General features: G+C 37.2%; 2 protein-coding genes across 3 annotated transcripts in view; one reads left to right on the top strand and one right to left on the bottom strand.

The window, feature by feature from the left end:
- LOC117333495 (serine/arginine repetitive matrix protein 2-like) overlaps nucleotides 1-8,635 on the bottom strand; it is a 266,971-nt gene extending 258,336 nt beyond the window's left edge. The window contains exon 1 of one of the 2 annotated variants that reach the window (XM_033892810.1): nucleotides 8,501-8,635. The gene's annotated coding sequence lies outside the window, so the exon portion shown is untranslated. Of the gene's footprint in view, nucleotides 1-8,496 lie in introns of both variants that reach the window. The other variant, XM_033892811.1, reaches the window with a different exon arrangement.
- A 15-nt stretch (nucleotides 8,636-8,650) lies between these two features.
- On the top strand, nucleotides 8,651-17,529 carry LOC117333496 (DNA repair protein RAD51 homolog 4-like). The gene is made up of 9 exons (XM_033892813.1): nucleotides 8,651-8,861; nucleotides 9,813-9,931; nucleotides 10,549-10,630; nucleotides 11,492-11,611; nucleotides 12,118-12,222; nucleotides 13,729-13,819; nucleotides 15,658-15,728; nucleotides 16,343-16,489; nucleotides 17,333-17,529. Exons 1-9 carry the CDS (start codon nucleotides 8,718-8,720, stop codon nucleotides 17,399-17,401), a joined length of 948 nt encoding a protein of 315 aa, XP_033748704.1. The 5' UTR covers nucleotides 8,651-8,717; the 3' UTR covers nucleotides 17,402-17,529.
- The last annotated feature ends 639 nt before the right edge of the window (nucleotides 17,530-18,168 follow it).

The raw sequence follows: 18,168 nt of genomic DNA, 5'->3' as shown, positions 1-18,168 counted from the left end.
CCCACAATACAACAGTGGGTTTTACAGTCACTACAAAATGGCAGAACGCTGAAAGCGTGAACCTGCAAAAACGCAGACAGATTCTGCCAAAAAATAACCTAACCTCTAACTTATGTAAAACTGACATTTAAACTATAACCTGATCTCTAACTTCTGTAAATCTGACATTAACTATAACCTGATCTCTAACTTCTGTAAATCTGACATTAACTATAACCTGATCTCTAACTTCTGTAAATCTGACATTAACTATAACCTGATCTCTAACTTCTGTAAATCTGACATTAACTATAACCTGATCTCTAACTTCTGTAAATCTGACATTAACTATAACCTGATCTCTAACTTCTGTAAATCTGACATTAACTATAACCTCACCTCTAACTTATGTTAAACTGACATTAACTATAACCCGATCTCTAACTTCTGTAAATCTGACATTAACTATAACCTGATCTCTAACTTCTGTAAATCTGACATTAACTATAACCTGATCTCTAACTTCTGTAAATCTGACATTAACTATAACCTGATCTCTAACTTCTGTAAATCTGACATTAACTATAACCTGATCTCTAACTTCTGTAAATCTGACATTAACTATAACCTCACCTCTAACTTATGTTAAACTGACATTAACTATAACCCGATCTCTAACTTCTGTAAATCTGACATTAACTATAACCTGATCTCTAACTTCTATATAACTGATCATAACAACACATCTATCTTATATGGAACTGACTTCACCAGTAATGTAACCTGGTCGCGTCTATCTCAACAAGAACTCAATGGTCCTTGTTGTTGAAGGCTATTCCCAAAGTACAATTTTCATCATCTTAGTGGATGGTTGTCAGAGTACACATTCCTGTGTGGGAGGATTTTCTTGAAAACCATAAAAATTTGTAACAATTGCCATGTTAATCCAATAACATTTAATTAGTTTCTAAAAATACCATTGATATGACCACAAGGCTATAACTGGGAGGTAATTATTGACAGATAGACCAAATATAGTTAGACTACTTATGTCATAGCTTTACATCCTAAAGTGCCACAAAAGTATCGACTGACGCAATCCACGATCCGTGATAAATAACAAGGTTCTTCCTCACACAGACACTGTGCCAGGAGAGGTGTATTATCATCTCAGGGTTCTATACAAACATAACTCATACATTATAAACCATTACTGAATCAGCTACACACAACACCAGTCATACATTATAAACTATTACTGAATCAGCTACACACAACACCAGTCATACATTATAAACCATTACTGAATCAGCTACACACAACACCAGTCATACATTATAAACCATTACTGAATCAGCTACACACAACACCAGTCATACATTATAAACCATTACTGAATCAGCTACACACAACACCAGTCATACATTATAAACCATTACTGAATCAGCTACACACAACATCAGTCATACATTATAAACCATTACTGAATCAGCTACACAAAACATCAGTCATACATTATAAACCATTACTGAATCAGCTATACACAACATCAGTCATACATTATAAACCATTACTGAATCAGCTACACACAGAACTGATACCTTTCTTCTGTATGTTTGACATATATGTGAAAATCTCTGTCTCAATTTAAGTCACATAAAAGTGTGACAACATCCCTCTGTTTCAGTCACATACAGATGTAACAACATTCCTCTTTGACTGTCACATACTGGTTTTGACAATGTTCCCCTGTTTCGGTCACCTACAGATGTTAACAGCATTTCCTGTTTCGGTCACATACTGGTGTTGACAACATTCCCCTACTGTTTTGGTCACCTACAGATGTTGACAACATTCCTCTGTTTCAGTCACATACAGGTGTTGACAACATTCCTGTTTGATTGTCACATACAGGTGTTGACAACATTCCTCTGTTTCAGTCACATACTGGTTCGACATCATTCCTGTTTCAGTCACATACAGATGTGACAATATTCAAGTTTCAGTCACATACAGGTTTGACAACATTATTGTTTGTCACATACAGGTGTGACAACATTCTTCTGTCTCAAGTCACATACAGGTGTGACAACATTCTTCTGTCTCAAGTCACATACAGGTGTGACAACATTCCACTGTCTCAAGTCACATACAGGTTTGACAACATTCCTCTGTCTCAAATCACATACAGGTGTGACAACATTCCCCTGTCTTAAGTCAATTACAGGTGTGACAACATTCCCCTGTCTCAAGTCACATACAGGTGTGACAATATTCCCCTGTCTCAAATCACATACAAGTGTGACAACATTCCCCTGTCTTAAGTCAATTTCAGGTGTGACAACATTCCCCTGTCTCAAGTCACATACAGGTGTGACAATATTCCCCTGTCTTAAGTCACATACAGGTGTGACAACATTCCCCTATCTCAAGTCAATTACAGGTGTGACAACATTCCCCTGTCTCAAGTCACATACAGGTGTGACAACATTCTTCTGTTTCAGTCACATACAGGTGTGACAACATTTCCCTGTCTCAAGTCACATACAGGTGTGACAACATTCCCCTGTCTCAAGTCACATACAGGTGTGACAACATTCCCCTGTCTTAAGTCAATTACAGGTGTGACAACATTCCCCTGTCTCAAATCACATACAGGTGTGACAACATTTCCCTATCTCAAGTCAATTACAGGTGTGACAACATTCCCCTGTCTCAAGTCACATACAGGTGTGACAACATTCTTCTGTCTCAAGTCACATACAGGTGTGACAACATTCCCCTGTCTCAAGTCACATACAGGTGTGACAACATTCCTCTGTCTCAAGTCAATTACAGGTGTGACAACATTCCCCTGTCTCAAGTCACATACAGGTGTGACAACATTCCCCTGTCTCAAGTCACATACAGGTGTTGACAACATTCCCCATCTCAAGTCAATTACAGGTGTGATAACATTCCCCTGTCTCAAGTCACATACAGGTGTTGACAACATTCCCCATCTCAAGTCAATTACAGGTGTGACAACATTCCCGTCTTAAGTCAATTACAGGTGTGATAACATTCCCCTGTCTCAAGTCAATTACAGGTGTGACAACATTCCCCTGTCTTAAGTCACATACAGGTGTGACAACATTCCCCTGTCTCAAGTCAATTACAGGTGTGACAACATTCCCCTGTCTTAAGTCACATACAGGTGTTGACAACATTCCCCTGTCTCAAGATGTGATAACCATACAAACTGTTAAAATTCACTGATTCTTCTGTCATACACATGATCATGAGACAAAACTGTCTAGTTCTGTTGCTGTCATACTTTTTTTATCATGTTCTGTTTTCTAAGGGAAAACAAGACCATATCCAATATATGCTATATGGTCGAATTCGTTAAAAGAGATTGATAGAATTTATCGTATATAGGATATAAAAGGATATTTCTGTATCTCATTAGAGATTTTATGGTTTCCGAGGAAAGATTGTATATCGTCAAAGCAAGAAACCATGTGTAGTTTAATGACAATGGATTCTTATATATACATTTTTATTGATAAAATATTTTCATGGGGATGGGTTTTCCTATTAGGAAAATACATGAAAAACATCATGTAAATGTCAATGCTGTCTTAAGTGTATCACAATTAAAGTTCTACATTATATTAGAATATGCTGTAATATTTGTTATATAACTGGAATATGGTTTTACTTGAAGCAGCTGTGTTCATGGACACAAAAGGTATTTTCAGATAATTTTCAGTGACACAAAATGTCAAGTCAATGCGGGGAAGGTGTAGTAGAATATCCCTATATCAGTAACCTTTCTGTAACAATGTGTGGGAAATAAAACACACACCATAAAAGGTAACATTATAGTGATCAGCCCCTTCTGTTACAGTCACACTCAGGTGTAATAATTTGTGTTACCTCCTTGTGATCATAATGTAGTAAAATACCACTCCGAACTATTCCACAGTGATGAGGTCATAATCTATACAGTAGGCTATTATATTAAGTTTTCTGAGTTTGTACACATCTATATTTTTGGAGATTTGTATTTGCTTGCTTTTCCTCATCTCTTTCTACACATAGTAGTATGTAATTGATTGTAATTGGGTTTAGGTTTAATGATATATATAATGACGGTTACTGACAGACACCAAAATGGACCAAGAAAAATAACTCTTTCAGAACTTTGTGTAAAACAGCATAATGTGGTCAAATCCAGCCTAAGGGAAGCAACCTCAAATACAGTACTATTCCAGAAATCATGGCAATATTCATTTGACTTCTAATTCTTACATGAAATGATGATCACAGGAGAAATATGAAGTGATAACCATTGTGTTTAGACCAAACGCAGGTATAAAATATTGTTCCAACATCGTACATTAACCAACGTTATTAAAGTGAATGTCTACCATTGATTGACATTTAATAGTTACAATGGCCATTTCAAAAACTTTCTTATCACTTTAACTTTACAACTGATTCTATTTATCAAGGTTTTAATTGTGCCAGTCAATTCTTACCTTAATTCATACATTGTACATATCAATGCCTCACAAAATTATTGAATTGCCAATATTTTTCATTATATAAAACAGGTGCGGGTCAGTAGAATAAATCAAGTTCTTTTATTCACTTTAAACCAATTGGTTCATCAGTAAGAAAAATAAATTTCATAAAAATCTCCCATTATCTGTTCACTCATCTACTGCCATTCATAAGGAAACCCTTTGTCATATTCCCTTAGACTTGTTTATATGTGTATGTAGTCACAATGACCTATGAGGTAAGTACTCTTGATTAAAAGGAAATCATTTAGCTGAATTTCAACGGCAATGTTAACGCTCTGCATACATGTATCTTTGTTGATTTTCTGCTTGTCAGCCATCTCGTGTTTAGATCAAAGTTGAACATACACAACTAAGGAAAACCTTAATATGAAATTTGAAAAAGATCCATAAAGAATGTCACTCTCGAGTACGAATGACATTCATGTACAGGGGTACCGGTGCATTCTACAAAATCGTACATATCTCGAAAACGGTACAGCATTTTTACATACAGTCAAACCTGTCTATAAACACCGCCCAAGGGGAGACAAAAAAAACGGCCACTATAGACAGGCAGTCGTTATATACAGGCAGTCATTAGAGCAGGTTTGACTGTAATTTCCTCACAGCAATTTATTTCACAACTTTATTTAACAATCAGAAACCATAACAGAAATCATTTAGGGAGTACTTTAAGGACAAACAGAGACAGACGAAAGGCAATTTGAAAAGTCAAATCAGAGGTTAGGCTAAAAACAAATTAATTAAGAACAAGTATAGTTCACAAGTGACACATCGAAACGCATATATGGCTGGTGATCACTCCACCATGACTAGTGAATGCCTTGTTGTGATATATAGGTCTTTTTGTGCTTGCTGGGTTTATCGCCCCATGAACAGCCAGGGCCATTTTGAAGCAGGGTTTATCATTGTAGTAGTTGGCGGCTACCTCACTGAAAAACATACAGGAGGCCGGTTGCATGCCATCCACAGCAATTAAATAAGGGTAAAATGTCTTGCCCAAGGACACAAGTACACACAGACTGGCTAATTTGTTAGCTTCCTGAGAAACACAAACCAATGCAGGAATGGCCAACCACACACCCCAGATCTTCACCTGAGGTTATGCGGACCAAGGATTGCTTTAGTTTGGTCTTGTATTGTTTAAAGGTCTTTTCAACAACTATTGTCATATAAGGATTACCTCCCCTGTGTGCGAGATGCATGGGAATAGTAAATATGTGCATGATTTGGGATGCTGTGGAATATTTGTGTTTGTCTGCTTGTGATTTGAGTTACATTATACTGACAATTTGGGAGAATCTGCTGTCTCACTCCCTAAAATGCTGAGACTTTAGCAGGAGTAGCATTTTATTTTTATAAACTCAGGGTTGAAAGATCAACTAAACGCCAAGAAAGCACTGTGTCCAGGGTGACATTTGAAAGAAAAAAAGTTGTTTGGAAATAAGAGAAAAGATCAGATTCCAAATTTGTCACATCTTACAATCTTTCATTCGCCAGGCACTACAGCAGAAACTATTCTTGAACCCGACCAGGGAAACACTTCTAGGGTATGAATAAGAAGTGGCTACCCAAGTTGTCATTTCAATCTGATTAAAATCAGGTGTTACCAGGGATTTACCGGACGCAAATTCCTGCGTATATTACTCCCCAAAAACGTCATGGGACTCTCATATAAGATACCTCTGCATCCCATGGGACGCAATTATTCATACTGGTGTCTTCCCTGATACAATGTCTTTGATGGATTCATACTATATTTGCATTTAACACTGATAAATTGGAGCGGTCTTGAAAAATATAATATACATTGACTGTTTGGAAATACCTGTTTCTATTTATAGCAACAAATGCATTTCCGTTTCAATAGCCTTGTTGTGATTATATCTTGGTAAATTGTTGGCAAAACATTTTGATCAAGTGTTAGACAAATGACAAAGGCACCTGAAAGAAATTAATGCCAAAATCCATCAAGGAAAAATTGCATGATGCTGATGATCGTTCCGACTACCTATTTCCCCCAGGGAAGATAACTCTGAAAAGAGTTAGACTTTCTCAAGTTTTTTTTTTTTTTGATAATAAAGGAATTGAACAAATTTTACTACAGTTATAGACATGGTATATCTGGGGGAAACAAGACAATATGATTTAAAATCATACATAATATTTCAGATCTAGATATCATCGCAAAAAATAAATAACCTTCACTGTACAGATTAATTTTAATGAATATTTAAAATTCTGAAATGGATTCCACCATGTATTATATTTTATGATGATTGGTTTAAAATAGTGAACTGTAAGTCTTTTACTATCGAAATAATTATCTAGGTTCTTGAAAAGAAATTTCAAAACACTTGGAGAAAAAGAATAAAAAAGAATAACATTTGTTCCAATTAGAATCTGCAGTAACATAATCTAACCACCAAATGAATCATATTTTGTATAGTACAATAGAACATGTGATTATCAATGATCACATAATGCATACTTAATAAAAAAAATCCTACCTACCTGCATGTAATAATATACATAAATATATTATTGAAACTTAAATTAAATATTAATTCATTTTCATATCAAACAGGAACCAGACTTACATAATGGATAATTGTTCAACAATTGGTATTTAAAATATTAATTTCATCAAGCATTTAATTATGATTCACGATGGCATTAATATGCCTGACTGACTTATATTTAGCAGGGTTATTAGCAAAAACAGCAATGTTAAATATGTGGACTCCCATTTTTTCATGGACCCTCAATTTTTTTGGCTGGCAGTCCCAAGGACTCCCAGTTTTAAAATGTGAGGTAAATCCCTGGTGTTACTTGGCTACGTAAACGTGACCTTGACAGGAGCACTTTCAGATGTTCAGGCGTAGTACGCATGCGCAGTTTACGTGGCAATGTAACAGCTGATTTAAATCTGACTGGTTCTCGTTTCAAACTGAATTATTTTTGAAATTTACTGTACATGCAAGGAAAGGGCAAGCAATTTGCACAGAAATTTTTCGATTTAGATTTTTTTATAGGGTCATGAAATTCAAAAAAATTAGATATGCACTAAACATTCCATGCCAGCGTCTATTTACCAAAATTGAAAAGATGGGGTATGGTTTTCCCCGGTATGTATACAAAAAGGCATCCACAACATGGTCAATATCGTGAATGTGTGACCAGGACTAAGGATAAGTCAAATCAGAAGTCTTGATGTGACTTGAATTTATACAAGTTGTGTAACAGGGGATGTTTTTCTCTTGAACATTTTGTGTTCTATGTTAATGTGTTTGGTAAGAGTCCACTATATATATAGCTAATGTCCCATTCCTATGCTAGCTAGTTTCAGGTCAGAGTGCCTGTTGTGTATTTTGTACCAGTCATGCATTGTTGTGTCAAGTCCCTATGTCAGTGTTCTGTGTTTTGATTGATAGGTTGTTTTTGCATTATCACTTTGGTGTATATAGAGGGGTGCAACGTCATGTTAACGTTGGGCCTATTAATGTAAATGTGTAGCCTGGTTGTTATTGTTAAAAACTTCTTGGAATTGAGTCTTTTCTACACCAACACAACATTCAAACCCAGGCCAACGGACTTGGGCTGACTTGGGCTGGCAGACGGTTAGGTGGTGAGCCAGTTGTAGTTTGTATGACTACAAACTGGGCCCGTCTCCCTCCTGTTGTGTTAGCTTTCACCGCATCATTAGTTCGAGTATGGTGAAGAGGACATATATCCTGTACCAGAAAAACTGTCAGTAAATGTCATTATAAGTCATTACAATGACTGGTGTACTAATGGGATTTGAATGGCACGGTCCAGCAGCTGATATTTCCATTGTAAACAATTGATGTGGACCTCATGTTTCATTCTTTAGCCACTTGCGTTATTTTTTAGAATTAACATTTGCCAGTACACACGTTTTAGTGGTATAATGTGAGCTTACCTACCCTATAATATTGTCCACGGGTTAAGCTTTCATTGTACCCTTTGCATGTTACGAAGAAAGTACTGGTCGCCGATCGATCGTCTTGTGTTCGCTGACTCTCTGACGCATGTGTGAGAGGAAGTCAACAACCAACTTGCTTCCTGTTGTGTTCTTGAAGGGAGGCTACTCTAACCTATGTTTATGTTTTTTCTTCGCGGGAGTATTTCGAAACGTGCCCAATGTCTGCGATACGAATTGGAATGTATCCATTGCTAACCGAATCAGTTCATGGTCGACTTCGAGAAGCTGGTATCAAGACGGTTTCTGATTTAATTGTAGCGGACATCGAGACATTATCTCAGAGTACAGAAATACCGTACAAGGTTGACTCACAATTCACTTATTCAGTCAATGTCAACAAAATATGGCATTAGTCTCGTGTTAGTCTTAGGGCTACTATTTAAATGTTAGGATTCAAATAACCCTCCACTTTGGAAAGGTGAGGGTAAAGTAACCCTCCACTATGGGAAGGTAGGGGTAAAGCAACCCTCCACTATGGGAGGATAGTGGTAAAGCAACCCTCCACTATGGGAAGGTAGTGGTAAAGCAACCCTCCACTATGGGAGGGTAGTGGTAAAATAACCCTCCACTATGGGAGGGTAGTGGTAATGTAACCCTCCACTATGGGAGGGTAGGGGTAATGTAACCCTCCACTATGGGAGGGTAGTGGTAATGTAACCCTCCACTATGGGAGGGTAGTGGTAAAATAACCCTCCACAATGGGAGGGTAGGGGTAAAGTAACCCTCCACTATGGGAGGATAGTGGTAAAGCAACCCTCCACTATGGGAAGGTAGGGGTAAATTAACCTCCACTATGGGAGGATAGTGGTAAAGTAACCTTCCACTATGGGAGGGTAGGGGTAAAGTAACCCTCCACTATGGGAGGGTAGGGGTAAAGTAACCCTCCACTATGGGAGGGTAGGGGTAATGTAACCCTCCACTATGGGAGGGTAGTGGTAATGTAACCCTCCACTATGGGAGGGTAGGTGTATAATAACTGTCCACTATGGGAATTCGAAGGTAGGGGTAAAGTAACCCTCCACTATGGGAAGGTAGTAGTAAAGTAACCCTCCACTATGGGAGGATAGTGGTTAAGCAACCCTCCACAATGGGAAGGTAGGGGTAAATTAACCTCGTCTATGGGAGGGCAGTGGTAAAGTAACCCTCCACTATGGGAAAAGAAGACATAAAATAACGCTCCACCAATGTTTTTAAAAAAATGTCCTGAAAATGCACAAAAAACTCAATTTTAGATGATAATACTTTTTTGACAGGAGCTGCTGGCATTGCGTAGAGTATTGTTGGCCCAGAATGCATCTTTTCCAGTCAGTGGCAAAGATATGTATGAAACCGCCATGACATCCATTTCCATTCTGACCACGGGCTGTAACAGGTAACATGTATATGTGTCATTATGTGAACCTAAAGGTTTTAATATTCATTTCTATTTTCAATTTCTAACGGAGGGGCTTTTTGGTTGATTTCCATGCTCTTTTTGTTTCTGGAAGGAATTTAATATGTTAACTAACTGTTGTACCAATTGAGAGCATTAAAAACTCTTGCTGATCCTTGACCTGACACCTTATCAATAAATGTGTCAATGACTTGGATTGCCTGTTGATGAAGAAGATGAAAGTTTCTGATAAATTAAACTTAAGTCAAGTATGTGATTAAACTTCATTCCTTAATTTTTGTGTAGTAAATACATTCTGTTGCATTCAGGGGTTGTATATAGGAGTCTACATTGTATAAACTTAATACTGAATATTTATCCTGATTTCCAATGCTTCCATAGTACCATAAATCATATACAATGATGTACAACCAAAAAACATTTGACCGTGATGTAGACTTTACAGTATGATGTAAGATAAAAATTTATCACTCCAAACTTTTCATTTATATATCTTTATAGATATATCACCACTTAAACTACTTTGTCTGGGTGTGTACTGGGTTTTTGGCTTCTGATGAAGTTTTTGGTTTTAGTTTATAGTTTATATATTTCAGAGTTGATAACTTGTTAGATGGAGGACTATATACCGGGGAAGTGACAGAAATAGCTGGGGAAATCGCAGCAGGTAAAACACAGGTTAGTGACAATATTGTTGTTATTTTTCAATTAGCCAATTCAATTGAGCTAACATATCAACTTTGACTTAATTTATTGCAAGACAAAGCAACAGCTTTTGTTCTGTTTCATTTTCATTGAAATAGAAGACATGGGTATGTTATTACAAAATGTGGGCCTATTGTTGGATAAATACTGTCTAAAAGCAAGGTGAAATAGCAACCAAGTGTTGACACAGATCCTGTATTTCTAATGGTAGCTGTGTAAAATCTATTTGTAATTGTGATCCTTTACTATCTATTTCTGGTTGTAGTTAAGTATGACCTATTTTTTATTTTAGTTTTTTATTACCTATTTCCTGTTGTAGTTCTGTATAACCTTTCTCTGCTTTTAGGTCTGTATGACCTATTTCTGGTTGTAGTTCTGTATGACCAATTTCCTGTTGTAGTTCTGTATGACCTAGCTATTTCTGGTTGTAGTTCTGTATGACCTATTTCTGGTTGTAGTTCTGTATGACCAATTTCCTGTTGTAGTTCTGTATGACCTATTTCCAGTTGTAGTTCTGTATGACCTATTTCCTGTTGTAGTTCTGTATGACCTATTTCCTATTGTAGTTCTGTATGACCTATTTCTGGTTGTAGTTCTGTATGACCTATTTCCTATTGTAGTTCTGTATGACCTATTTCCAGTTGTAGTTCTGTATGACCTATTTCCAGTTGTAGTTCTGTATGACCTATTTCCTGTTGTAGTTCTGTACGTATGACCTATTTCCAGTTGTAGTTCTGTATGACCTATTTCCTATTGTAGTTCTGTATGACCTATTTCCTGTTGTAGTTCTGTATGACCTAGTTGTAATTCAGTATGATCTGTTTTTGGTTGTAGTTCTGTATGACCTGTGCAAGTACAGTGATTTGTAGAGCAAAACAGAATGTTTACTATATCGACACGTGTGGAGCTCTGTCTGTTGAACGAGTGCTGCAGATAGCAGAGCATTCAGGACAGGTAATGACTGAACAATTAATGTCTAAAGGGTTGAATCTGTAGTAAAATTGCAACTAAAGTGTTAGAACATTCTACCACCCTACTAAAGAGAGATTAACACCATCCTGAGCCAGTAAGATTATCTTTTACATAATGTACACTTTTTCTTTTACAAAACTCCCTCCTTCACAATTTTTTTTTCTCCAAAGAAAACCAACGATGCCTTTGCTCATCACTCCCAATCTGTAATAGTAAGGAGTATGAAAAATACCTTACCATGCTCTAACTCAAATGAGAGACCTTCCACTCTCTAAGCAGATAACCTACCATTTTAAGGGAAATTCCCACAAGTTTCATCTAAATGTCACCATAACATTTGCTTTATACTTGATACTTCACAGTTCAAATTTAGAGTTTGACTCTTTTAACTAAAAACTTTACAAATCAGAAGATATAAATATATAGCTAGAATTTCATTTTACACAGAAATGACATTGGTATTGATATGGTTCCATCAATGATTACAGGAAATACAGGAATCTACATTCCAGAGAATGAGGTGTCATCAAGCATTTGACATCTTCTCCTTGCTGTCAGAACTGGAAAACCTTAGATGTCAAATTTTACAACAGGTACCTGATACTTGTATGGTTATATGTGAGCAAAGAAATAGTTTAGGAATTTGTTTAAAATACATCAGCATTAATACACATCACTAAATTATAATAACTTCTTCTGTAAAAGTCTGTGGTGACCTTTTCTTAGACAAGGTAATAGCAAGACAACAATTTGTGCTGGGTATTTTATCATTGGGGTCCTTTTGTGGGGGTCTCTATACAGTTGAACAGATTCTCGAAAGTAAGCTTTTAAGCCCACTGGCACCATTATCAGATGGTGGGCTATTCAAGTCGCCCTGCGTCCGTCGTCCGTCATCCTTGTTATCGCTATTTCTTGAAAAGTACAGGAGGAATATTCCTCAAAATACATGTGTAGGTTCCCCTTGGTCAATAGCTGTGCCATTTGGGTTTTGAAAGTTGAAGTTTGTTATCACTATTCCTTGAAAAGTACATGAGGAATATTCCTCAAACTTCATGTGTAGGTTTCCCTTGGTCCCTATTTGTAACAATTATATCTAGATTTTTGATCAGAAATATAAAATGGCTGAGGGGTGGCCATCCTAGATTTTGAGAATTGGAGTTTATCACTATTTCTTGAAAAGTACTGGAAGAATATTCCTCACACTTCATGTGTAGGTTTCTCTTGGTCCCTTGTTGTGCCAATTCAATTTTGATAAAATAGAATGACTGACAGGCAGCTTTCTTGGTTTGAAAATCAAAGTTTGTTATTGCTATTTCTTAAAAAGTACTTGAGGGAATCGATATTCCTCAAGTTTCATGTGTAGGTTCCCCTTGGTCCAAAGTTTCACCAGTTCAATTAAAAAAAAATTATCAGAAAAATTAAAAAGACGATGAGTCTGACATAGAACCAATAAAGATCATTCAAATGTGGGTGCCAAGATCCATTTTGGAACTTTTGTTAAGCTTATCCCAAAGGGCAAGGTGAGCTTAGTGAGCTGGTGATGTGGTGCAGTGTCTGGTGCTAATTGCAAATTTCTTCTTCTCAAAAGCCAAAAGGCCAAGAATCAGGATATTTAATAGCTAGTATAGTGATAGGTTGCTGGGATGGAGCCCCACAAAAGTTAAATTGTGCAAACGACTTGTGATTAACTTACAAGTCTACAATCAGGACAGCTGGATGGTGGTTCCTGGGATGATACAAGACCTTGTCTCATGTTTAAAGCTTTAGATATAACACATAAACAACTTCATTTCATTATATGAACGGCAGAAACTTATAAAAGAAGTGGATACCATGTGAGAGATGTAGGCCCATTGGGCTTTTTTGTTATTTTTCAAGGTTATATGAACATCTTCGACACTAACTGATCACTCACTGGTATTACAGTAGCCTAACTCCTCTGACATAGTTTTTGGGTGACTTTTAGGGTTCTGTTGTGTATTTTGTAAAGGTATGTCTGTTAAGCAGGTGAAATGTGCAAAATTTAATATATTTTACGTTTTTTTTATTGAAACCAATTAATTAATTTTGGGAAGTTATGCTGTTGTTGTTTGTTCCAGACTGATGGTTTCTATAGCAACATGAAGCTACTGGTGGTTGACAACTTAGCATCAGTCATTTACCCTGTGTTGGGAGGTCAGCAAATGGATGGTATGTCAGATTCCATCGACAGATTTTATGTCGCCCGAGGCAAAGTCTCAAGTGACCTATTCTAATCACCCTTTGTCCATCATCTTGTGTCATCTGATCGTAAGCAATTTACATTTTTGACATCTCAGAAACCGCTGAACAAAGAGTTATGTTTTACATAAACCTTCCATGGCCAAATATGCATAGAAGCTGGTCTAAATTAAAGGTGCTTTGCCAAAATTGTGAATTTCATGACCCTTGGGTTTCATATTTTAGGGGCTAAACATTACTATAGTTTATATAGGGAAATCACATCACTGTATTGATCTTTTTGTATGCTGATATAAGTTTCCAAAATTTTCTAGGATATATTGACCAGCCACTTTAAGTAAAGTGGATTTCTATTAAAAAAAGACAAAAGCATTTTGCTATAATTATCACTGATGTATGTAGTAAAACCTTTCGACCAGCGCTATACTATATGGCTATATTGACTAGAGGTCTTTCCTTCTGCCCAACACCACGCCCGCCCAAGGAAACAGAAACCCGCACGGATTCTCTTTTATTCTTCCGCCGACTCAGACTCAAGTTCTTTTTCCACAATAAAGAACCGCTACCTGCCAACCCATTCAGACCCACCTCGGGCTGGACCCCACGACCAGGCCTCAATGCCAATCTGGACTCTTTCATCAATGTAACCAATTACCACATCCAAACCTCCAATCAACCAGCGCCAACCCGTAAAAACCTTAATAAAGATGAACAACTTGCAGTACTCCCTCCGAATTACGCCATCTTATTCATGGATCATTTGGAAACGGCCTTCCTACAATCACAACTCCTGTCCCCGCTCGTGTGTTGGCGATATATTGATGACATATTTTTTTCATCTGGACCCACAGCAGCGAGTCCCTTGACTTTACTTTTAGGGGCCGCGGTGGCCGAGTGGTCAAGGTGTACCGACACTTTATCACAAGCCATCCACCACTGGGTTGCAAGTTCGAAACCTACGTGGGGCAGTTGCCAGGTACTGACCGTAGGCCGGTGGTTTTTCTCCGGGTACTCCGGCTTTCCTCCACCTCCAAAACCTGGCACGTCCTTAAAATGACCCTGGCTGTTAATAGGACGTTAAACAAAAACAAACCAAACCCTTGACTCCTTCTTGGGAAACCTTAACGAATTTCACCCTACCATCAAATTTACCCACGAGGCCAGTGAAACACAGATAAACTTTCTAGATACCACCATTTCCAAACTAGAAGACGGTACCCTGCAAACCTCCCTTTACACCAACCCTACCGATGCACTCCCGCCATTTTACATCAGACAATCACAACATCGATGACGTCAAAGTAATTGTTATCACCACGACGACGTCCAACGTCAACATCCGCCTCAGAAAGGAGAACACTACCTTAAATTCCACATTTAACCAACTTACCTGAGAGACGCGCAAGTCGCTATTTACAGTGTTTATGGCATCTTTGACTCTGTTATTAAATCACAACAAAACTAAAAACTATTAATGTAATTTTATTCAACAGTAATCTTCTATCTTTAAATATCCCAACCATAAACATATTTCCATTATGTCCATCACAAGTTACTTTGCCTTTTCCCAGCACTTTATTATACCATTGTTTAATCACGTGACAATGTAACAATCAGATTGTTGAACCGTAATTTGCACCTTAGCCATCCTTTTACCAATGTAAAATTGTTCTGATGACGGTTGGCCTAGCCATCCGAAACATGTAAACATATTAAAACCTACAAGTTTACGGAATCCTTTGTGTTGATGCTCCATCCCTTATCTATTACTGATGTATATAGATAACAAAATTCACCTTATCTTGTAGGACATGGATTGATGGTGACGTTGTCCAGAAAGCTAAAACAACTGGCAGTAGACTGTTCTATAGCTGTCCTGGTAATGTGAACATAATTTCTGTGAACATTTTTGTTTCTGAAATCCTTGAGAAGCCCAGGTACGGTGAAAACCAACAAGAATATATTAATGAACCTGGCCTCTTAGCTTTTGTGATTTACTTCCACTTAATTACTTGTCTCTGCCCATTGCAATCTTCATCATTTTGTTTTTGTATTCAGGTCTGTTGTCAGAATAAAAGTCCAAATTTTACAAACTTGATATACAATTAGATTACACAGTGGGCTTTTCAATATACTCCTCATTCACGGACTGTCAAATTTTATGGTCCAGGACTCGACATAAGGGGTGCTGGAAAACTGGACTGTAAGATTTTAAATTTAGCTAAATTTCTGGGAAAGCACCTGTCCAGTTCTATTGACCTTCCAATTTAAAGTTTTTTTTAGTTACTTGCTGTATTACACCACTTATTTCCACAAGATAATCTTATTCATTATTGATGGTACTTTGTAAAATGGATTTGAGTGATATCTGTCAACATTGCCTGTGACTGTGTCTTTATGAAACACTGTCACCTATTTAATTCATGTTTCTGTGAGATTCATTTATAATTAACAGCAGTCAGAAATTTCTTGATTGTTTCCTTGTCTTCACAGATCACCAACAATGTGGTTGGAGGGGACTGGGATAGGACCAGGTCAGCCGCCCTTGGTAAAACCTGGTCACATGTCCCACATACACGAATCATCATCACGACTAACAATGGACAACGGCAAATCTCATTGGTCAAAAGTTCAAAAATGGTAATTCTCTTTATTTTCATTTCAACATTTCTATCCTCTATACCTTTGAATAATAATCAGTATAATATTTATGCTTTAAAGAGGTTATATGAAAAAAAAAACTATTTTGTATACCGAAGAGCTATTTCAACTATCTGGGATCAAATTGAGGTCACTGTTACTTTAAATAGATTTTTGAAGTCCATGCTCAACAGACTTTATGAATTACCCGATTGTCCTTAACCTTAGATTCATTGAAGTACTCACAACCATCATCTCTAAAGCAAGTTCAGGTTTAACCCACCTGGGGTCAAAATTGAGGCCATTGTTGTTATAAATAGAATTTCAATGTCATTGTTCTACTGACTTCATTAACTTTCTCCTAGTTCTGGATCTCCATACACTTATTCTCAACCATCATCCTTTGGGCGAATTTTGGTTTAAATCTCTTGGGGTCAAAACTGAGATCACTATTACTCTATTACTATAAATATATGTTTGACTATTAATTATATCGGTTTCTCCTAAAATGTACAATATACAACTATGATCTTTTGAAAGAATTTGCATTTCAATCTTCTGGGGTACAAATTGAGGTCAACCATACTATAAATGAATTTTGTCATCGTCACTCTTTATTATCGGGTATACATGTACATTTGTATATAGTTCTGTTACTTCAAACACTTCCTCACAACTTTTACCTCTTGTTATTTTTAGCAGCGTTTTCCTGTTCAACATTGTGATTAGACAACTCTTACTATTGTTTGTTGCATATTGGTTAAATGTTGAATAGCCTGGAGATTGGTATTGCTCGAGATGCCTTGTTAAATACATGATTAAATTACTATTTTCATGTTTCAGAAAACGAACTCCAGTGTAAGCTGTGTGATAACAGAAGCAGGGGTGTGTAACAGTGCAGATCCTAGTTGATGACACCAGTCAACACCACATCATAGTCTGAACAGATCATGGCCACATATGTCATCTCAACCAAGGATCAACAGAGTACATGCTGTCCTAGATCAACAGAGGGTGTTATCCTGGATCAACAGAGTATGTGTTATCCTGAATCAAAAGAAGACATGTTATCCTGGATCAACAGACGATGTGTTATCCTGGATCAACAGAGTGTGTTATCCAGGATCAACAGAGTATGTGTTATCCTGGATCAACAGACGATGTGTTATCCTGGATCAACAGACGATGTGTTATCCTGGATCAACAGACGATGTGTTATCCTGGATCAACAGACGATGTGTTATCCAGGATCAACAGACGATGTGTTATCCTGGATCAACAGACGATGTGTTATCCAGGATCAACAGAGTATGTGTTATCCTGGATCAACAGAGTATGTGTTATCCTGGATCAACAGAGGATGTGTTATCCTGGATCAACAGAGTATGCGTTATCAGACCATGTGTTATCCTGGATCAACAGAGCATGTGTTATCCTGGATCAACAGAGTATGTGTTATCCTGGATCAACAGAGTATGCGTTATCAGACCATGTGTTATCCTGGATCAACAGAGCATGCGTTATCCTGGATCAACAGATTTTCTGTGTTATCCTGGATCAACAGAGCATGTGTTATCCTGGATCAACAGAGCATGTGTTATCCTGGATCAACAGAGCATGTGTTATCCTGGATCAACAGAGCATGTGTTATCCTAGATCAACAGAAGACGTGTTATCCT

This window comes from Pecten maximus, chromosome 8, assembly GCF_902652985.1.
Source record: "Pecten maximus chromosome 8, xPecMax1.1, whole genome shotgun sequence".
NCBI lineage: Eukaryota > Metazoa > Mollusca > Bivalvia > Pectinida > Pectinidae > Pecten > Pecten maximus.
Note: the sequence above shows the minus strand (reverse complement) of the source record. Positions and strands in the feature narration are given on the sequence as shown.

Bases quoted from the DNA above. Each gene is read 5' to 3' on its own strand.
- LOC117333496 (XM_033892813.1), top strand. From the start codon at position 8,718: ATGTCTGCGATACGAATTGGAATGTATCCATTGCTAACCGAATCAGTT. The intron at 8,862-9,812 runs GTTGACTCACAA...CTTTTTTGACAG, and splicing joins GTACAGAAATACCGTACAAG to GAGCTGCTGGCATTGCGTAG. The intron at 15,729-16,342 runs GTAATGTGAACA...TTGTCTTCACAG, and splicing joins ACTGTTCTATAGCTGTCCTG to ATCACCAACAATGTGGTTGG.